The sequence below is a fragment of the Dipteris shenzhenensis genome, chromosome 8, assembly GCF_047967505.1.
Source record: "Dipteris shenzhenensis isolate YYH24624 ecotype China chromosome 8, Dip_SZ_1.0, whole genome shotgun sequence".
Lineage (NCBI taxonomy): Eukaryota > Viridiplantae > Streptophyta > Polypodiopsida > Gleicheniales > Dipteridaceae > Dipteris > Dipteris shenzhenensis.
Genome location: NC_141603.1, coordinates 7508109 through 7531038, shown reverse-complemented (window position 1 = coordinate 7531038; position 22930 = coordinate 7508109). Strand labels below are relative to the sequence as shown.

Here is a 22930-nt window from a genome sequence, read left to right as displayed (position 1 = left end):
GGGTGTCCTTTGTCTCCGACACTCTTTGGTCTCTATATCGATGAGTTAGAGATGTACATATAGACGATGGGTGGTACAGGTTCTTTACTGGCAGGATCCACGATACCGATTCTCCTCTATGCAGATGACGTGGTTCTTATTTCTTCCTCCCAGCAGGGTTTACAGGCACATCTCCATGCACTCCACAGCTTTTGTCAGGACAGAGGGTTGTCTGTAAACCTTGGGAAGACCAAAGTCATGGTCTTCAACACGTCATACCAGGTTTATAGGAGAGGCGAGTTCTCTTTCACATTTGATGGGCGGGAGGTGGAGCTAGTCAGGGAGTATACATATTTGGGTGCCACATTTAGAGGTCCAGTCTTCACCATGACGCATGCAGCACGAGATAGGATTAGTAGAGGGTATGCTGCCTTGGCTCTTCTCGAGAGGCAGTGTGCACAGTCACATTTTCAGCATCCCGACACGAAGTCCTTACTTTTCGATATCTGGTGAGACCTGTAGCCATGTATGCTAGCCCCTTTTGGGTAGGAGATCTCAGTGTTGCAGATTGGAGACGAGTAGAGAGGTTACAGATCATCATGTTCTCCAGATTGATTAGAGCGAAGCCCACGGTACCGCATCAGATTATGCTCGCAGAGTTCGGAGCTACACCCCTAGCGCTAGATGCAGCATTTCAGTCAGTTACATACTTGCATATGATCAGGGCGCTCGGAGACTCAGCAGCAGGCAAAGCACGATTACCGTGGCTAGCACTGACATCCTCGCAGATGTTAGTGGAGAGAGGTCATACTTTTTGTTGGTACCACACACTCTCCACATGGCTCACCTCGTTGGGCTTGGATATGGATAGGCTGCCACCATTTCGATACAGCATAGATGCCCCTCGCCTCCCTCTCACTCGACATGAGCTCAGTCAGGTTATCAGGGCAGATTTGTTGCAGCTACACACGTTTCGCACTTGGGTTCATCCCACGGAGCTTCCTACGAAGATGGCCACATATCGTGACCATTTTCTCAGGATTTCAGAGGATGGCTTCATCATATCCCCAGGATATATCGGCGTTCATATGTCGCACTCACTCAAGATTGCCTTGGGCCAGCTCAGGGTATCTTCCCACAGATTAGACGTTGAGGCCGGCAGGATGCGTCGTACAGCTACTGGACATAGACCCAGGCGAGAGACTAGGATATGCCCTTGTTGCACTATGGGGGAGGTGGAGATTGAGGAGCACTTTGTTTGCAGATGCCCTTTATATTATGAGATCCGTGGCAGATTTTATTGTTTATTTGGGCACGGATTTGGACCTCTCTCTCGGATTATGGAGTATGAGGATCAGTATTGCTTAGCGTTGTTCATCAGGGAGATCACCAGATACAGAGAGAGATTCCTCAGAGAGCACCATCGCATCCCTGCTAGAGACCTGGTTATTCATGAGGAGCAGGACGAGGCGCAGGACCATGAGCACAGAGATAGCCCATCTTGCCAGAGAGCACCGATGGTTCCACCCCGAGGATGTACATATGACATGATCCGGCAGCACCGCAGGATGATCTTACACAGAGGCCATACCCGTCACTTTATTTCTAGATGACGGAGGATGATGGCAGATTTTCGGAGGAGATTGCTCCATGGAGACTTGGCACCGCCAGCAGCCCACTTGACACTTGCCCAGATCTTCACACTCATGGCAGGAGGCATGGTCGATGGCCATGACTTCCATCATTTCTTTGGATCACAGACCCCTTAGGGAAGACGATGTTCCTCATATTTCATATTTTACATTTTGTATCTAGGCATTTTTGGTACTCTATTTCATTTCATTTTGTATCTAGGATTTTGTAGCCATTTTTGGCATCTTAGCTGTATTACGATGAGGCCACCTAGCTGGCGCATCGTTGATGATGTATTTTCCTTTCGGATGATTTTGTGTCCCATAGGCCATGTATGGCCTTCCGTGGACCTTTAATAAAATTTCTTTCTTTCTTTCTTTCTTTCTGGTCATTGGACATGGTATCATCACCCCCTCCAGGGCCCAGTAGATTTTGCTTATGGTTGACGGACGTAAGGTTGGTTTCCTCAACCTCTATGCTCCGAACAATAGAGGGGACCGTGTTCTTTTTTGGAGAGAGGTGCTCTCATGGGCTGACATTGCAGATTCTTGGATTATTGGAGGTGACATCAACATGGTTGAGGCACCATCCGATAAGAAAGGGGGAAGAGAAGGTGGTATTCACTCCCTTGAGAGAGCAGCTTGGGATGCCTTCTTGTTCTAATTAAGTGGCAGAGATGTTTGGTCAGATGATGCATTTCAGTCTCAGTCACTCTTGTTTTCGTATTCTATGCGGATGAGTGGGGTCTTGATAGAGGGGGGACAGTTTGCATTGCACCTGGTGTTTCCACCTCCGACCATTTTCCGGTAGTTTTGCCCATCTCAGAGCCCCATCTGAGAGGATGATCCTCCAGTATCAGGATCCCCGATGCCTTATACACAGATGATACTCTCACAGAGGCATTCTTGGATTTCTGGGTTTCTCACATGCAGGGGGGGTGGCCGCCGCATCTTCACATGTGGCTACAGCACTTGCCAGTATCAGTGACTTTTATCATTCTGTCGCCAGTACTAGACGAGGTGAGGTACTCAGGCAGGAGATCGGTATCCGCTGGCATTTGACAGCCCTGCAGAGGGAGGAGCAGAAATGACCCTCAAATGCTTGGATCCAGGAGTGCCTTGCTGCAGCAAGGGCTCACTGCCGACATTGCTAGATCAAAGAGCAAAGTATGCCTTCCATGCACAGTAGTCTTTTTGGATACAGATTGAAGGGAGAGTCAATAAACACTTTTTTTCTACAGTTGGTCCCAGACATAGTAGAGAGAGTGTCAGGCAACTTATTGACTCTGACGGAGTTTTGCAGTCTCATCTGGATACCGTCATGCACTTAGCTACAGATTTTTATGCCTCCCTTCTTTCTGCAGACCCTGACACACAAGCGAGAGATGTGACTAGAGATGCGGTTTGGCAACGTTTACCTGTGTTGGTCACATGAGAGATGATATGCTCACTTGATGCACGATTTACCAACACAGAATTCAAGACTGCTCTCTCCGCCCTTCATAAGGGAAAGTGCCCTGGTTCAGATGGTCTTACCCCATCTTTTTTTATAGCCTTTTGGGATATGATAGGTGATCATATTACTTCAGCTCTGCAGGGCATTTGGGACTCGGGTGAGATGCCTAACTCACTTACCGAGGGACTTATACACCTTATCCCGAAAGGTGGCAACATGAATTTTGTATCCCGTTGGAGACCCATCGCTCTTTTGGGCACTCTATACAAAATTCTTGCCAAGGCGATCAGCATCAGATTGCAGCCTCTTCTTCCAGACCTCATCCATGATACTCAGATAGGCTTTGTGCATGGCAAGAGCACATTTGATAACATCTTTTCCTTTTGGGAAGCCTCAGAGTGGGCTATGCAGAGCAGGCAAAGGCTGGCAATTCTACTCTTGGACTTTGAGAAAGCCTATGACAGAGTAGATTGGGGTTTTCTTGAAGGCACTCTTCTACGATTCGGATTTTCAGATGCATGGATTAGAGGGGTGGCCTCCCTTTACAGATCAGCCCACAGCTAGGTTTTGATTGGAGGGGTAAGGGGTGACAGGTTTCAGATTTCCAGATCAGTCCGTCAAGGATGCCCTTTAAACACCTTCCTTTTTCTTTTTGTGGCTGAAGCTATGAGTGTCTTTCTTTGATCTCAGGTTGGTTTATATGGGCTGAGATTGCCGTTGAGACAGGAGCAGGAGCTTCTGGACTGTGAGTTGGCTGATGACACTGCCATTTTTATTGAGGCCTCCTCACAGTCACTAGATGCTTTCTGGACAGCCTTGGATATCTTTTGCTCAACTGCAGGAGCACACATTAACTGGCATAAATCCTTTGGCTTTTGGATCAGCGATGAGGACACTCCAGGCTGGGGAGTTGACATTGGCTTCTCCTGGATTCAGAGGGGTATTCCTATCAGATATTTGGGATGCCAGGTAGGGTTGGGCATCTCTCCAGCACAGCAGTTTACACCAGTATTGGAGAGTATAAGAAAAAACCTTCTCTTCTGGAGCTCAGCCAAACTTGACCTTGCATCTAGAGTTGTGGTAGTGAGCCAGGTTCTCTTGGCCACCGCTTGGTTTGTGTGTTCATGCTGGTGCCGCTCTAGAGAGTGCATCACTCAGCTCATTAGACCAATCAGAATTTTTTAATGGAGTGGACTCGATGGCACGGCAGATGTTGCAGCGAGGGTGGCCTGGGAGACCATTATTCTCCCTACATGTGAAGGGGGCCTTAATATCATTGACTCGGACCTACAATGCAGGGCATTGCTTTGTAAGGTGGTGGTGAGGGGTCTCATGCCTGGGCAGGAACCTTGGAAGGACTTCTTTTTTGGACGCATTCAGGCTTGCACACCTACCTTGGGAGATGATTGGGTGGACAGCCCTCGTTGGATTTTTACTTCTGCCCCTCTCAGATCTCCTGGATCTCCTCTCATGGCTGCCATCCTCAAAGCTTGGGGCAGCTTCAGGAATACACTTCGTAGGGTTCCGCCCTCTACCCTCGAAGAGATTGATAGGCAGCTGGTCATTTGGAATGATAGTATTCTTGATGAGCATTGCAGACCACTGGGCACTTCGCATTACATGCAGTGGTCTAGATGGGAGAGAGGCCCCGCCTTCACAGTAGGCACTTGGAAAGCATATCAGGCCACTTGAGGATCAAAGACTATAGTACGTGAGTCACCTCAAAGGAGCAGCACGCAGGATTCAGTAGATAGATGCAGCCATCCCGGTGGACTGGACAGTTGATATGCCTATTACTTCTGCCACTTGGATGGGAGCTTTCTCAAGGATAGCAGTTCCTCTTCAGGTGATCGCTCTTCAAGGTGTTGGGGAGGATGCACTTGTCTTTGACGTTGGGGATGGGGGTCTACTTTCTAGATCCACGGATGATATTCTTCTAGAGGTTGCCTTTCACCCTGTCAGGATTGCTAGCTTTGTGGATCATGGAGTGGGCTTGCAGTGGTATTTAGACCCTGACCCTCTGCTCTTGGCCCTGGGATCTTGGAGATTGTGGTTATATGGAGGTGCGCACATCTATCAGGTGCTTACAGTGGGACCAAGGAGAGTGGGAGTGGATAGATCATGGACACCGAGAGAGGGGGATTCCCTTCTTTCGTTTCACGGTTGGTAATGCCAAGAGATTTCTGTTGAGCAGTAGGGGTTGGATTCCCTCCAGAGCCCCCCATTGGGACAGCTTCTTCATCACCGCAGAGTTGCATAGGAACTTCTGGAGGAGGCTCTGGAAATCCCTCAGAAATAGAAAGATCACTCTTTTATTTTGGCTTTCTATTCATGGAGGGATTGAAGTGAATTTGTGGAGATCACGATTTGGGGCTGACCCTACTTGCCTCGTTGTCATTTTGCAGAGGACTCAGTGCGACATTGCCTTTGGGATTGCAGTCAGGCCAGGACTGTTTGGAAAGGGGTTGCTCGGATACTCAGCATTTTTTCATACCTCCCCCTTCTTCATGACTTGGGGCTCGATCGCATGGTTATCCCTTACTGGGCCCCAGATGTTTTATGAGGGTGAGCCTTCTTCTTGGGCACTCTCGGTCCGCAGGCAGGTGATAGAGACCTACTCTCTTCAAAATGTACCATTTACGCCCTTCAGAGCTTCTCAGGCTTCAGTAGATACTTCCTGGGAGATTCTGGCTAGCATTTCCTCTTGGCACATGTGGAGAGCCAGATGTACAGATGCCCTGGATGGCACCCAAATACACCCTTCACAAGTGTTCATGGGTATTTGGACTGACACGGTTCATACTTTGATAGCCATTTGGGCTAGCATGCAAGGCCCTTCATGGGCAGCCTCTTCTAGGAGGACTGTATTCCTACGAGTTTGGAGGGGTTCTCCCTTTTTCTCAGAGGGTTCTACAGAATTGAGGTGGCACTTTCAGCCCCAATCCTTTCTTTTTGGCTTTTAAGCTTCTCATGCATTGCATGGTGTATCCCGTATGGAGCTTGCTCTAACGGTTTTCTTTAATACTTAATAGAAGTCTCTTTTTGCACAAAAAAAAAAAAGTATCAGACTCTTCCATTTTCAGAAATGCCTTGGAGTTGGTGACCTTGTTACTAAATATATTCTTGAGGCGTGCCTAAATCTCCTTTGCCTTGGACTTGAAGTCGATGTGAGGAATCAATGGATCATCTAGGCAAAGCCCGATGATTGCGATGGCCCTCGAATTGTGTTGCTTCCAAATCTTTCGTGTTTGAGGCTCCGTTGATGCCTCAAGTGCTTCATCATCTTCGATGGCATCCCAAACATTCTCCTTCATGAGAAGGAGTTGCACTTTTGTTTGCCATGTGGGAAATCCATCCCCCTTGAATTTGTCCACAAGGGGAGAGTTGGTGGAAAGTGAACCCATAAAGCTGGCAGCTAGGACAGAGAAGAGTGATGGATAGAATGAAGGGCACAAATGAGCTGAGGGAGAAATGGAGGGCTGAGGAAGAAATGGGAGAAATGGTGGGCAAAGGAAGAAATGGTGGGCAAAGGAAGAAATGGTGGGCAAAGGAAGAAATGGGAGAAATGACGGGAAAAGGAAAAAAAAAATGGCGGGCACAATGGAGATGTAGGAGAGAAAGAAATGGCGGACAGAACAGCAGCGAGTAGAGAAGAGGAGTGGGCAGGCTGTATGGGTAGATTATATGGCGCAACAGTCCGTACTGTTGTACGACTGGTACGGACAGAGAAGCGGGCATAATGGTGGGCTTGCTGCTTGCTACGAGCTGGGCACTAGGCAAGAGAATGGCGCTTGGAGCGGAGCATGGGGCTGCCACGAATCATTGGAGCTGAGCTGCCTCACACCATTGGAGTTGCCACGAGCCTTGAGTTGAGTTGCCATTGTTGGTGAGGCTCAGGGTGGAGATAGTAGAGCTCAAGATGGAATTGGAGAAGCCATTTCTCCAAGAGGAATGAGGGAGAGTGGCTTCAATGTCCTCAATCTCTTACCTCAACCTCTTGGAAGATAGTCTAGCTCTGATACCAAATGAAGATGCAAGACATGGAATGGAATGGAATGGAAGGAAAAGCAAGACTAGGAAAGCATAATGGAAATGAAATAATGCGAGAAAGAAATATACAACCAAGCAAAGTACTTACATGATCAAGGAAGGCATGAGGCTTGATAAAAATGACAATGAAAGTATAATGCCTTTATAGGATAGGCACACACACTCTAAGTGTCAAATGTATATGGGATAAGTCCCATAGTGACACATGACACTCTAGGATATAAAGTAGTATAGTACTACTCTAGAACACACTAAAACTCACTCAAATTGACTCCATTTCCTAACAATTTTTTCTTAAAGTGGAGAAGCAATTCTTTCTTCTCTAACTTTTTTACTGGGATAGTGTGACACTTTCAGCCACAGTCTTGTTTCTTTAAGATTTGCCTATCCTCATATGTTTTCAGTGGTGCTTTACCACATTCTCTACATTACGTATCCATGCCTTGAGTTCTTTGCTCTTGGACGTTTCTTTCTTACTTAATAGAAGGGTGTTCACTAGGAAAAAAAGGGTGACAATGACATACTTACCGGCTTGATCAATGCTAACTATCTAATCGGGATCCATGTTATCTTTGGTATGGCCTCCCTTAGATGCCTAATGCGATAATAGATCTTCTCTTAGATGCCTAATGCAATAATAGATCTTCCTTTGCTGAATCATCTATTGGAAAACTTCCCATCCTGACATTGAGTGCCTACTGCTTCCTCTCTGCTCCTTCCTTAACTTCTTTGTGTATCTTCATGTCCATTTTCTTGTGAATAGCCTCACCGTATCTTCTACATTTTTTATGTGAATAACCATGTGTCAACTTCCTCGAGATGGACATCAACTGGGGTGTTGCAAAGGAAATGCACACCTCAAGGAACCCTTCTTTGCTAGATGAGAATGTGTTTGCTCTATTTCTTCTCCATTTATTTTATGTGATCTAAGGCCTGCAACTCATTGTTGCAGTGAAACCATACATTCTTGCATGTCAAATAAACTCACATTTCATTTGTAGTTATATAGGTATGAGACTTGATTTTTTAAGCTCTTGCACATTTTCTACTTCAATTTCATGGGATACACTGTATTTCACACTTTTCTTCCAAAGATAGAGGGAATTATTTTTGTCAGCATGCTGAAATGAGTTTCCTTAAATACAAAGACTTAATCGTTACTGAGACGTGATGCGAACAATCTACTCTTACCTTATCATAGTCTCGAAATCCATCAATCTCTATCTGTGCACAAGCCTCATAAAAGGAAGCCAACAACTCCATTTCTGCTGCCTTTGTATACATCTAAAGAGTTTGTGATAAACAAAAATGAAAGTCTCAAGTCATGACAAGACAATCAAATAATGCTACTTATGAATATAAGAGAAAACCTCCATAGTGCTACGTAGGGATCCTAGGGATACATACTTGAACAATCCTCTTCATAATATTTGCATCATGATGCCAGTTTAGTGTTTGCAAGTAACTAGCTGCTAGAACATATAGCTGTTTTTGCCTGAAAAACTAAATCAGTTTAATAGAGATTTTCTTGGATTCACTAGATCGCATTCTTAACTTTTAAGATACTAGGTCATCTACCATAATTATCATGGCAAGAGATACATGATATAAAAATTGACAAACAATTGTTATAAAGAATTCCTAACATCAATAATGACCCTGCAAAGATTATTAAAAATTATTCTAAGAAACAGCGAAAGGATCAAACAGCAGCCACCTGAAACTATATATACTTTCAAACCTTCCCTGTATCTCTCTTTCTTTGTTCCTCTCAACCCTTCTTGTGCTTGCAAAGCGCTAGGCTATTTTCCCCTCTACAAGGATTCCCTTTCTTATTTCCATTATCTAAAAGATCTTTAAGGTCATTTGTGGACATTAAAAGTCTCTCTCTCTCTCTCTCAACTGCAGCCTCATACATTGCTGACCCCCCCTTAGGCTTGACATCTCTGCCAGGTTTCGAGTGACCATCACAGTGGCGGCAGTCCTTATCATCTCCATGAGCTCAGGGATTTTTCTGTGTGTATCGGTATCATTATGATTACGGAAGTTTTCTGTACTCTTCATGGGTGTTGATGCCTACTTAAAGGCTCCACCCCTTCAGCTCATTGTAGCAGGTTCTTTTAGTCTCATAGACCCTTCCTTCTTTCGAAGAATTCTACAAGGATAGAAGCGTGATATCAGCTAACAGTAGTGCACGGAAAACATGATCATCCAATCGGAGAACCTAGTCTTTGAGGTGGACAAGAATCTCAGGACGAGGTACTGGCAGAAAACTGTAACAATAAATACCATAGGGGCCTATAATAAATACCATAGGGGCTGAAAATCATGGAGCATCTGTGACAATAAATACCATAGGGGCCTATAATGCTGACCCAAAGCATACTGTCTGATAGCTGTAGGACAAGAGATGACCATGCCAACAACATCAAGCACATCATCGATATGTCAAATTCCTTTGGACCAAAGGAAATAAGAGCAGTGAGGTTCCTACAAAGGCAACGGAGGCGTGGACACCTTTTGACTAATGAAGGCTCTCAGCATGCAAGGAGTTTCCTACAAGAGTATCCCTACCGTTCCTTTTAAAGCGAGAGTATATGCTTCCATTCAGAAAGCAAGCGAGTGAAAAAACAACATACCTTTACTGTGCCATCAATGTATCCCAAAAGAAAGTCCCATTGGGTAGGCTGCCAAATGACCAAAAGTTATAGAAGACAGGTGCAAAGTCAAATGTCGCATCATGAATATCCATGGCTGATCACCTTGCATGATATAAAGCATCATTTTTCCCTTATGAGCTAGAATATGCATATGAATATTGAAGATATTTAGTCCCCCATGAATTTTAGGTGAGCAAATGTGATCCATTGAAAGCAGCCTAAGGACTTTCCGGTGATAGCATGACCGCCAAAAAAGTTCCATGATATTAGACATAAAACAGGAAATGTCCTGCTTGGCAAGCATCATCAAGGGCAAATAAAATTGGATATATCCAACCAGCATCAATTAAACTATACGAAATGGACATGTGATGGGCAAGTGGCCAACTTCCAGTATTTGAGTTTGTTCTCAAGCACCCAGTCCATTTGTTGACAGTCCACCCCAAAGGGTAACCAGGATGATGTACGAGATGTGTATGTCGCGCAGCCGTAAAATACAATGCCAAATTGCCAAATTTTCTCATGTGCCAATTGCCATGTATCTCCAAACCATGCAAAGCACATGAAGCTACTAAATGATACATGTATTGAAGCATAGGATGAGAAGTTTTTGCATAAAACTATGCACTAAGAGGACAGTCCTGCCATACGGAACAAAAAGAGTCTAGTGATCCGTAATATCACCGCGACCAGAATGTCAGTACTATACTATCTTTATATAACCAATAAATAACATCTTGCATTCTTTTCCCAAATCTTAGAGATTTCATAGTTTGTGAGATGAAATTCCATTGCACCGTATCAAAGGCTTTAGCAACATCCACCTGTAATAACAAGAGAACATCTTGCTCATTGTACTTTGTATATTCAATCCCCACATAGGCATTGGCAATATTATCTGTAATATGTATGTGGAATAAAACCATACTGAGTTGGGTGCAACCCTTCATGCAGAAATCCCTTAATACGAGCTACAATCATCTTAGCAACCAGCTTTTTTTTTTTCCCAAGAAAATTACTTCATTAAGTATGAAAGAAAACCACGAGAGCAAGCTCAAATGCGGCAGTACATCATGCAATGCATAAGGAAAAAAAACAGCTCAAAATGATCTAATAAAGATCCAAGGCGAAGGCTGAAAATGCCATCTCAACCCTGAAGGAGACTCAGAGAAGAAGGGAGATCCTCTCCAAACTCTGAAAAAAGTAACTCTCCTGGTTGTGGCTACTCTGGAGGATCCCTGCATGTTCGCCCAAATGGCCATCAGAGTGTGTACTGTGTCGGTCCAAATATTGGCCATAGCCTAGGAAGGGTGATCCTGAATACTCTCCATTGCCTCTATACATCTGGATCTCCAAATATGCCAAGCTGCAATGCTAGCCAAAATCTCCCAAGACATGTCTACTGAGGCATGGGCAGCTCTAAAAGGAGTGAAGGGAACATCCTGGAGGAAACACGACTCCACTGGGTAGGATATTCCATTCGGCCTCCTCCTCTCGCAGATGAGGATTGTCAGTTGGAACGTTCAAGGCCTCGGGGGTGTACCTCATCGCCGCCACAGGCAGCTAGTTCGTAACCACCAACTTCATCCAAGTGTTACTGGGGGTCCCATGGACATTTTGATGATTCAAGAACACAAATTGGATGTCAGGGATTGTGCCAAGTTGGGTAAGCTTCTTTCAAGCCATACTTTTGGTAACCCGCCTTGGGCACCAGGGGAGGTACTTGCATTTTTGTTTCGTCTTCTATACTCCCCTTAGTGATTGGACACGGGATCATAGTCCCTTCCAGAGCTCAGTGGATTTTACTTTTGATTGGTGGGCATAAGGTTGGTCTTTTAAACCTGTATGCACCCAATTCTAAAGGGGATCGTGTACTTTTGTGTAAGGAACTGCTCTCTTGGGCACATATTGCAGATGCTTGGATTATAGGAGGTGATTTCAATATGGTTGAAATGCCCTCAGATAAAAGGGGCGGTAGCGAAGGTGAGATTCACTCCCTAGAGAGAGCAGCGTGGGATACCTTCCTTTTTCAGTACAATGGCAAGGATGCATGGCATGATGATGCTTTTCACACTCAGCCACATTCTCTCCTATTTTCTTGGTCGAACAGGAGGTTGCAGATGCCTATACATGCACTGATTGACAGATTTTATGTGGATGATTGGGCTCTTGACAGAGGTGGTACTGTTCGCATTGCAGTTGGGGTGTCCACTTCGGATCATTTTCTAGTGGTTTTGATGGTCTCAGATCCCCATGTGAGGCGCCGCTCTGCCAGTGTTAGGATTCCAGATTCTTTTTATACAGAGGAGGGCCTTACTGAGACAGTGTTGAGGACATGGGTATCTCATTTGCAGGATGGGCAGCTTTCTTCTTCAGACTTAGCTGTAGCCCTCTCTAATATTAGTGATTTTTATCTTTCAGTTGCTCGTATTAGAAGGGGTGAGATCCTCAGGCGAGAGATAGGTATTCGCCAGCAGTTGACTGCCCTCCAGAGGGAGGAGCAGAAGAGGCCTACAGATGCTTGGATTCAGGAGCGCCTTGCTGCAGCAAGGGCTCAGCAGCAGTCACTCTTAGATAGAGAGTAGAGTATGCCTTTCATGCCAAAGAGTCATTTTGGACCTAGACGGGAGGTAGGGTCAGCAAGCAGTTCTTCTCTACTCTTGGCCCCAGACATAGTAGGGAGAGCGTCTCACAGCTTGGTGACTCAGACGGAGTTCTTTAGACACATCCAGATGCCGTCTTGCAAGTCGCCACCGATTTCTATGCCTCCCTTCTTACAGCAGATCCTGACACTCAGGCCATAGATGATGCTAGAGTGGTTATTTGGCGCCACTTACCGGGTTGGTGACAGGGGATATGATTGTTTCACTTGATGCACCCTTAACCAACATAGAGTTCAGGACTGCTCTCTTTGCCCTTCACAAGGGCAAGTGTCCTGGTTATTTTTTATTGCTTTTTGGGATTAGATTAGGGATCACATTACCTCAGCCCTGCAGGGTATATGGGACTCGGGTGAGATGCCAAACTCACTTACAGAGGGCCTCATTCATCTGATTCCGAAAGGGGGTTGCAGGAATTTAGTGTCTTAGTGGAGACCGATTACCTTGCTGGGTACCTTGTATAAAATCTTGGCTAAAGCTATCAGCCTTCGTCTGCAGCCCTTTCTACCAGATCTTATTCATGATACGCAGACAGGTTTTGTGCATGGTAGGATCATCTTTGATAACATCTTCTCATTTTGGGAGGCCTCAGATTGGGCCATGCATAATGGCCACAGGCTGGCCATTCTACTCTTGGATTTTGAGAAAGCTTATGACAGGGTAGATTGGGGCTTTCTGGAGGGCACACTTACTCGTTTTGTCTTCTCAGATACATGGATTAGAGGGGTGTCAGCCCTCTACAGATCAGCCCACAGCCAGGTTCTTATTGGTGGAGTCAGAGGGGACAGGTTTCAGATTACCAGATCAGTGATGCCCCTTAGCCCCCTTTTTATTTCTTTTTGTGGCTGAGGGTATGAGCTATTATATTAGAGCTTAAGCTGGGATTGTAGGGCTCATGCTTCCTCTGAGGCAGCAGGATGAGCTCCTAGACAGTGAGTTGGCAGATGATACGATTGTTTTTTTGGATGCCACTCCACAGACACTGAATTCATTCAGGATGGCAATGGATTTGTTTTGCATATACCCATACTAGAGTTCTCAACAAGTAATACCCATACCAGAGTTCTCAACAAGGGTGTGCCCATTAGACGATGCACCCGTCCACATACGAGGAGAAAGCATCCTCTTAGCTGAGACAAATTCCTTGGAGCTTTGCTAACCTTCATTCAAAGCTTTTCCTTCATTTGGCCATTACCATTGCTAGTAGAAGTTTAGCTTCCCTTCATCGTGGACCGTAGGGCTGGTTTATTTATTTTAGCTTTGAGCTTGAAGGTCCCAGGGAAATCCTTATCCTACACAAAAGTAGGCAATGCATCTGGAGGCATCTTATGTAAGGCCCCAAGAGACATTGCAAGGCCATATGACCGAATTTCCAAAATTCAAAACATGCACATGTAAAAAGACCCCATTCGAGCTTATAGAAAGCATTGCTCATTGCAACATATTTATAGTAGCACAGTACAATTCAGGCGTGGGGACATCCATGTCCCACAAAATACAAAATCGATTAGAATTTGCATGCTCCTTGGGCATCCATACCACCTTACCTAAAGATGCTGCAATTCTAGGCAAAAGTTTCTCCAAGCATTGAGGCAAGTCCACAACTTCTACCAAAATGGGACAGTGATGCCTAATGAGTGATGGATAGTCTTGTGTAGGAGACCAAGGCAAATACATGCACCATTTGCTGCCCATAATAGAGACGATAATGCTTCAAAAGTGTATTATTTATGCTGTTCGTTAGTCATGATTACTTATGGCCACATACCGCACTTTTTGAACATAGCATCCTCCGAGAGTCCAAACCAATTTCCCACGTCTACAACAACTGACATTCCACCTAGGAAAAAGATAATGTTTGCAATTCTGGAATAGTCCTCCCTAACGGGATCAACAATGTCATCCACCTCAACGGTGATGCCCATCAGAGGAGCAAGCTCATGCACGCATGCGTAGGCACGTGCGTGCGCGCACACACAAGTCAAGAGTTAGTGCATGCATTGAATCAATTATTGGAATTGAAGTTTTCTTGGCTACCAGACGAGCAACAATCCCTTCCCTTATCATGTGTGCAACCAAGAAATTCATGAGAGGAAGGAGGAAAAAAAAGAATGACAACAACAATACAAGATAGTTTTTTAGGGAGAAATAGATTAAGTACAGTGAACATGAAAAAAGAGGTGACTTCAAAAATGTTATGCATTTGGTAAGGAAATGATTCCTTTGAAATCTAGGAGCATTTATTCCTTCAAAAAGGGTTCAAATCATCTTAACACAAAATGAATACAATTTTGGCATAAAAAGTTGATATGTGCCTTTGCCAAAGTGTTTGTAGGCAAAGGAACTTCTTAACTTGGAGAAAACAAGGAGCTCATACCAATGATCTATGGAAGCATGTGCTAGCTATGGATGGTGTATAGCTCCAATGGCTAAGAGCAATAGAGAACAAGAGAGCTAGAGGAAATTTGAGAGATGACACCAAGTTGCAAAGTACAAGATGCTGATTGATATATGGATACACCGAGTACAATGCTTTTATAAGTAAAGGAGCCTTATCTTATGACTCAGCCAGCACACCCCTGACATCATTGATGATGTCGAACACAAGTACATTGACATCATGGACGATGTCTAATAAAAAAGACTCAAACCAATAAAACCTATTCACTAACAAACCATAACCCTGTTCATACTACCGATTCCAAAATTCCAACAAACCCCCCTGCCCCGGAGCAAAAGTGGCAAGACCTCACTACTTGGAGGGTTCTCAGGTTCACCCTTCTCAGATCTTGGCCAGTACTTGGACAGATACGATACACACTCTGATGGCCATTTGGGCGACCATGCAAGGATCATCTCGAGCAGAGCCTCCTCCAGGAGAGTTACTTTTCTCAGAGATTGGAGAGACTCTCCCTTCTTTGCTGAGACTTCTACAGGGTTGAGATGGCATTTTCAGCCTCAGCCTTGGTTTCTTTCTACCTCATTCCTCTGAGGTGTTTTTATTACATGCTTAGCATGGTGTATTTCCGCACAGAGCTTGCTCTAGCGGGTTTCTTTCTTACTTAATAGAAGTCTCTTTTATGGAAAAAAAAAGAAAAGAAGTAGCCGATCTCCAACTCCACTGCAATGCTGCAAAGAGGCGTCCTACCCATGCGCACCTCCCATGCCATAGCCATCCCCTAGATTAGCTTACGACCATTAACTAAGATTATCACTTCATCACCCCCCCCGACTCTTGAGTCCTAACTAGGGTAAAACTAGGCAATACGAAGCCTTTTATGAATTATGGCACACCAAAAAAAAAAAACTGTCATTCTTTAGGGGGGCTACCCGAGGTACAGAACCTTTACTGACACATATATAAATTGAGAACTTAGAAAACATAATCTTCATCCTGAAGATTGAGGTCCTAACATTGACATCATACATGATGTCTGTTAAAAGGCTGAAACCACTATAAGCTATTCACACTAACTCTTTTTTTTTTGTTAAAAAACTTTGCATTAAGAAGAAATTACATTCATAGCTCTCCTACAGTGGGACAGCTACTACTCAAAGCAAAAAATAGTTAATAAAAAACTTCCAACTAGGCCTGAGGAAGGTCTCCACTGGAATGAGCATCTTGTAGAGACAAAAGCAAAGAAGCTAGAAAGTAGCAAAAAACATTCACTAACACATACCAAACCATAACTCTATTCACCCTGCAAACTCCAAAATTCCAGCAAAATCCCCCTAAAAAAGGTGGGAAGAAAGAAAAGGGGTCCATCCCAAGGGTGCAAACAATAGATTGAAAAGACATTAGAATAAATTCTAAGGAACAAAACCCAGTCCGCAAACTTTTTTTTCTCCATAAAAGAGGATCTGCCTATTAGAAGCTTTGAAACAGTACAAAGCTTAAGCTATCCATGGGGTGCTGCTGAAAAAAATTATGGCTATCATGCAGCCTGCCTAGGGTACCCCAGAAGCTAATGACAAAAGCCAGTCTACAGGACTATACAAACAGTAGATTCCTTGATCCATGAAATGTAAAGGATACCTGCTAACCATGCCTTACAAAAATTATCGTTCCTTTTGGTAGTCTTTAACCCTATGTATGGCTTGTAGGGTGTACACGATGTCATGATATATATTGGCAAGGGTATCTGCAAGGAGGGGAGGAATTCCTGAACGTCTTGGCTAATGAAGCTCTCTCCATCTATCAGCAGTGAGATCGTCTCTATGGACAAAACATAGCTCAAGCGAATGCCTAGGTGAATGTCTGCCAAATCCTCCACGTCTTGACAACAATCCTGAGGGAACACTGTAGGAACATATGCAATGGTATGGGTTATGCCAGCTAGTCCTAGTTTAGTTAGTCTAGTCTATTTTAATTCCTCATGTCTAGGTTCATACGTAACCGCCAAGTTGTACTTTCATTCGTAAGTATTTAGTGGAGCTTTCCAGCTGAGTCAAGCTCTCATCAAGAATAAACTCTTGCATCTTGCTTTCCACTTTGTGACTCTCCAACATTTGGTATCAGATTGAGGTTTGCTATTGTCCATGACTACTCTTTTGCATACTTCGTTCACCTGCCCTTCTCCACGTCATGGCCATTCGAGCTCAGCTCGTGGACATACTTTGTGGGTTCATTCATGATCATTTTTGCTCGAGGTCATGCACATTCATTGCTCTAGTCAAAAGTAATCCCATTTTGTGACTTGCTTGTGCTCATCTGCTGCTGCAAGCAATTGTGTTCAAGGAGTGACAAAATTAGTTCAGTTCAGATCATTGCATTTCGCAGCTGTTTGTGATCACTTCGAGCTGCAAATCATGGACTGTTACGTCAACAAATCTTCACCTTAGTGTTCGCACTAGTCTGCCTCTGTTTTGTGGTCATTTTCTGGCAGAAAATTGTCCCCTATTACAGCCAGACTACTCATCTTTCTATTCGTGAGCAAATGCTGCTATTTTTCCTCAATTAGGTGGATCGTTTTTTCACTGTTTCCAGCATCCCGCAGCTCATTTTTTAGCTCCAAATAGTTCGTGAGCAGCAAGCACTCCTTTCTGTTTTGCTCTAGTCTCCTCTTTGTGGTGTTCCCTTTCACATTCGTGGCAGTTTCAGCTCGTTTTTGACAGTTTGTGGCAGTTTCTTCAATTCTTAGGGGTTTTTTTGCAATTTTGTGACTGTTCCATGTCATTTCCAGCCCACGAATTGCCTGACCCTTCAGATGGAGCTGTTCTCTTTGCGATTCGAGTTTATTTTCTGCATTTGTGATCAGTTTTAGTTGGGTTTGCATTTTTTTTTTTCAAGAAAAAGACTTCTATTAAGTAAGAGAAAAAACCCGCGAGAGCAAGCTCAAAGTGGAATACATCATGAAATCATGAGGATAAATAAAAAATCCCCTCAGAGTGAGGTGGAAAACAACCAAGGCTGAGGCTGAAAGTGCCACCTCAACCCTGTAGTAGTCTCAAAGAAGAAAGGAGAATCCTTCCATTCCCTGAAGAAAGAAGCCCTCCTAGCTGAGGCTGCATGGGAGTCTCCCTGCATACCCATCCATACGGCCGTCAAAGTATGTACGGTGTCTGTCCAGATACTAGCCAATGTGTGCGAGGGATGAACCTGAGTACCCTCCAAAGCCTCTGTGCATCTGGCTCTCCAGATATGCCAGGATGCTATGCTCGCTAGAATCTCCCAAGAAGTATCCACAGAGGCATGTACAGCTGTAAAAGGAAGGTGTGGTACCACATCCAACGAACAGGACTCAGTCGGATGACGTCGAACCGAAATGGCATGAGAGGAGTCAAATCTCTCATAAAAAACCTGAGGTCCTGTAAGAGAAAGCCAACCCATTGAGCCCCATGTCATAAAAAATCGGGAGTGGGCAAAGTGACTGAAAACCCTGGCTACCCCCATCCAAATCATCCTCGCCTGTCTGCAATCCCATAAGCAATGCTGAATTTGTTGGAAGTAATAATAACTTAAATAAGTATATACTAAGTATGTAGTAGTAATATTCCTCTAGACAATATTATATACAAGCTAGATTGAGGGCGAGTAGGGTCGGCTCCGAACCTGGACCTCCAAAGGTTCACTGCAATCCCACCATGGATAGAAAGCCAAAAGAAGATAGTGATCTTTCTATTCCTGTGGGATTTCCAGAGTCTCCTCCAGAAGCACCTCTGCAGATCTGCAGTGATATCAAATGTCTCCCAATAAGGAACTCTGGAAGGTCTCCAACCTCTACTACTGAGCTGATATCTCCTGGCATTACTGACCATGTAACGAAAGAAGGGGATGCTCTTCTCTCGATGCCCTACGTCAATCCACTCCCACTCTCCAGGGTCCCACTGCAAATACCTGATGGGAACTCCCCCATAGAGCCAGAGCCTCCAAGACCCGGTGGAGAGTAGCCGGGGGTCTGGGTCTAGGAACCACTCTGAATCTGATCCCTCCACCAAAAGACCTACAATCCTGTTAGGTTGAAAAGCAGACTCAAGCAAGATGTCCTCTGTGGACCTGAGCAATCTGCCACCATCCTGGACACTAAAAACCAAAGCATCCTCTTGTGCATCTCGAAAGGCCAAAACCTGAAGCGGAACACCGCCTCTCGTAAAAGTACCTGCCCAAGTGGAGGAAGTGAGTGGCATATCATCTGTGTCTACCCAAACCTCTGGAAGGGCTGCCTCAATCTGCAAGATCCTCCCTGCACTCCCTCTTAGATGTCCTGTCAACCTTGATTTTGTCTCCTTTGGAAGCCTGCGGAAAGCTTTCCAAGACCCCATAGAAGATGCAGGTCCCCTCTCCCACCTGGACCACTGCATGTAGAGTGAGGCACCCAGTGGTCTACCATGATCATCTAAAATACTGTCATTCCACATGATGGGTTGCCTATCAATCTCTTCCCGAGAGGAAGGAGGAATCCTTCGAAGAGTGCTTCTGAAACTGGCCCAAGCTTTCAGAATGGCAGCCATGAGAGGGGACGAAGGTGATCTGAGATGTGCTGTGGTGAAGATACACCTAACACTGCTCATCCAGTCTCCTCCCGAAGAAGGTGTGCACCTATGTATGCTGCTGATAAGAAAGTCCTTCCACGGTTCCTGCCCTGGCATAAGTCCCCGCACCACCATCTTGCAAAGTAAAGCTCTGCACTGTAAATCTGGATCAATAATATTGAGACCCCCTTCCTGTGTAGGGAGGATGAGGGTCTCCCAAGCCACCCTGGCTAAGGCATCTGTTGTGCCATCAAGCCCACTCCAGAGAAAGTTTCTGATCGGTCTTTTGAGCTGAATGATGCAATCCTTAGAACGGCACCAGCATGAAAAAACAAACCAGGCCGTGGCCAAGAGGACCTGGTTGACCACCACAACTCTAGAGGCAAGATCCAGCTTGGCTGAGCTCCAAAAAAGAAGCTTCCTTTTGATGCCTTCCAAAACGGGAGCAAACTGTTGCGTGGTAGAAATATCCAAGCTGACCTGGCAGCCCAAATACCTGATAGGCTCACCCCTCTGAACCCAAGTGAATCCTATGTCAAGCCCCCAAACTAGAGTGTCCTTATCAGTGATCCAAAAGCCATTGGATTTATGCCAATTTATATGCGCCCCTGCCGCCAAGCAAAATAAATCCAATGCTGTCCTGAAAGAAGTGAGCGTCTGTGGAGTGGCATCCAAGTAAACTGCTGTGTCATCTGCCAACTCACTGTCAAGTAGCTCCTCTTCCCTTCTGATGGGAAGTCTCAGCCCAAGGATGTCAGCTTGAGATCTAACATAGATACTCATAGCTTCGGCCACGAACAAAAAAAGAAAAGGAGCAAGGGGGCATCCCTGACGGACTGATCTCGAAATCTGAAATCTCTCACCCCTTACCCCACCAATAAGTACCTGGCTATGGGCTGATCTGTACAAAGAGGAAACACCTCTGATCCAAGCATCAGTAAAGCCAAAGCGTAGAAGGGTGCCCTCCAAAAAACCCCAATCTACTCTGTCATAAGCTTTCTCAAAATCCAAAAGTAGAATGGCAAGATTCTGGCCACTCTGCATGGCCCACTCTGAAGCTTCCCAGAAAGAGAAAATGTTATCAAAAATGCTTCTGCCATGCACAAATCCCGTCTGAGTGTCATGAATAAGATCAGGGAGAAGAGGCTGCAATCGGAGGTTGATAGCCTTGGCCAGAATCTTGTAACAAGTCCCCAGAAGTGTGATAGGCCTCCACTGGGACACTAAATTTCTGCAACCTCCTTTTGGGATAAGGTGGATGAGACCCTCTGTAAGCGACCCAGGCATCTCGCCAGAGTCCCAAATGGCCTGTAGGGCTGAAGTAATATAGTCTCCAATCATATCCCAAAATGCAATGAAAAAAGACGGGGTGAGGCCATCCGAACCTGGGCACTTGCCCTTGTGAAGGGCTGAAAGTGCAGTCCTGAACTCTGTGTTGGTGAAAGGTGCATCAAGTAGAACATGCATACCCGGATTCACCAACACAGGGATGCTCTGCCAAATAGCCTGTCTAGCATCCTCTCTACCATGTGTCTCAGGATCAGCAGTAAGAAGGGTGGCATAGAAATCTGAAGTTATGCGTAAGACATCATCAGGCTCTGTTTGTAAAACCCCATGTGAGTTAATAAGCTGGGGTACACTCTCTCTACTATGTCTAGGGCCAAGAGTAGAGAAAAAGTGTTTATTGACTCTACCACCCATCTGAATCCAGAAGGACTCCCATACATGAAAGGCATACTCTGCTCTCTGATCAAGCAATAACTGCTGATGAGCCCTTGCTGCAGCAAGGCGCTCCTGAATCCAAGCATCTGAAGGCCGTTTTTGCTCTTCCCTCTGCAAAGCTGCCAACTGCTGGCGAACACCAATCTCACGTTTGAGAATATCTCGTCTCCTGGTACAAGCAACTGAGCGGTAGAAGTCGCTAATACCAGAAAGGGCAGCGGCTACATGTGATGGATATGGCTGCCCACCCTAGACATGAGAAACCCATATCTGCAGGGCTGCCTCTGTAAGGTCCTCCTCTGTGTAAAAGGCATATGGAATCCTAATGCTGGCAAACCGGCCTCTCAAGTGAGGCTCTGAGATAGCCAGCACAACAGGAAAGTGGTCTGAAGTGGAAATGCCAGCAGCAATGCATAGCGATCCACCTCTGTCTAGTGCCCAGTCATCTACATAGAATCTGTCAATGCGTGCATGAATAGGCATCTGCTGCCTCCTGTTCGACCAAGAGAATAGGAGGGACTGTGGCTGAATAAGAAAGGCATCATCCCACCAAGTATCGCTGCCACAGAAGTGAAAAAGGAAGGCATCCCAAGCTGCTCTCTCCAAAGAGTGAAGTCCGCCTTCTCTACCCCCTTTTTTGTCTGACGGTAACTCAACCATGTTAAAGTCACCTCCAATCACCCATGAATCCACAATGGGGGCCCAGGAGAGCAAAGTTTTCCACATAAGGACACGTTCCCCTCTAATGTTGGAGGCATATAGGTTAAGGAAACCAACCTTATGCCCTCCAATCAAAAGAATAATCCACTGAGCTCTAGAGGGAATAATAACTCTGTGTCCAATAACTAAGGGGAGAATTGACTGCAAAACTGAAATAGAAGTGCCCCCCCTGGTGCGCAAGGCAGGCGACCAAAAAGTATGGCCAGAAAGCAACTTGCCTGACTTGGCACAATCTCTAGAATCCAGCTTGTGATCTTGAATAAATAAGATATCAATGGAACCCCCAGTAACACCTGGATGAAGCTGATCCTAGATTAGCTGTCTACGGCGGCGATGTGGGACGCCACCTAGGCCCTGTATGTTCCAACTGATAATCCTCATCAACGAGAGGATGTAGAGTGGAACACCTTACCCGACCTAGTGGCGGAAACAAACCCCTCAACAGGGGAAGACCTCCTGCTCGAGGAGGGAGGGATGGAACCAAGTGGTGGAAAATCAACAGGGGAAAGAACCCTGCCACCTGAAGAAGAAGCCCTGTCAACAAGAAACCCAATAACTGGCTCCCCAAAAGTAGCGGGCACAAACTTCTCCTCTGGGAAATCTGAGCCATCTGCCAGGGCTGAAAACGAGTTCCTGTGAAGCAAGCCAGACACCGGAGTGCAAAGGATCCCTTCTGAGGGAAGAGGATCAATAGTGTAAACCATCCCCTTCCCCCTATCCAAGGGAGGAAGTGAGGACTGCTCTCTATCCTGTGTTTGCCCAGCCGCGGAGACCTCTACTGCCTCAAGAAGAGCGTCTGGCACCGCTGGATCTAGGGAAGAAGCTGCAACCGGGGAAGAGGGCTGCAGAGTCTCGGACTATGTAAGGTGAGACTGGAGGGATAGCGCGAGGTGAAGCAGAGTCCACTAATGTACCCTCGTGAACTGAAGGAGGGATCTGCACACGTGCCGGAACCCACTGGAGAGCGTCGCGTGCCCCTGAGGTAGGTGGGGGTCGAGGAGCAGGTGATGGACCTGTACCACCCCCCTATCGAGGCCGAGGAGTAGGTGCTGAACCTGTACCACCACCATCCTGAGGAGG

General features: G+C 45.5%; 1 protein-coding gene across 1 annotated transcript in view; it reads right to left on the bottom strand.

Annotated features, from left to right (window-relative positions):
* Window positions 1-22930, bottom strand: part of LOC147899042 (uncharacterized) — a 268788-nt gene that overhangs the window by 65090 nt on the left and 180768 nt on the right. Inside the window, exons 21-22 of the mRNA XM_087378195.1 lie at window positions 8524-8611; window positions 8308-8400 (exon numbers count right to left, since the gene is read on the bottom strand). Coding sequence (XP_087234321.1) covers window positions 8308-8400; window positions 8524-8611 — 181 coding nt within the window. The remainder of the gene's footprint in view (window positions 1-8307; window positions 8401-8523; window positions 8612-22930) is intronic.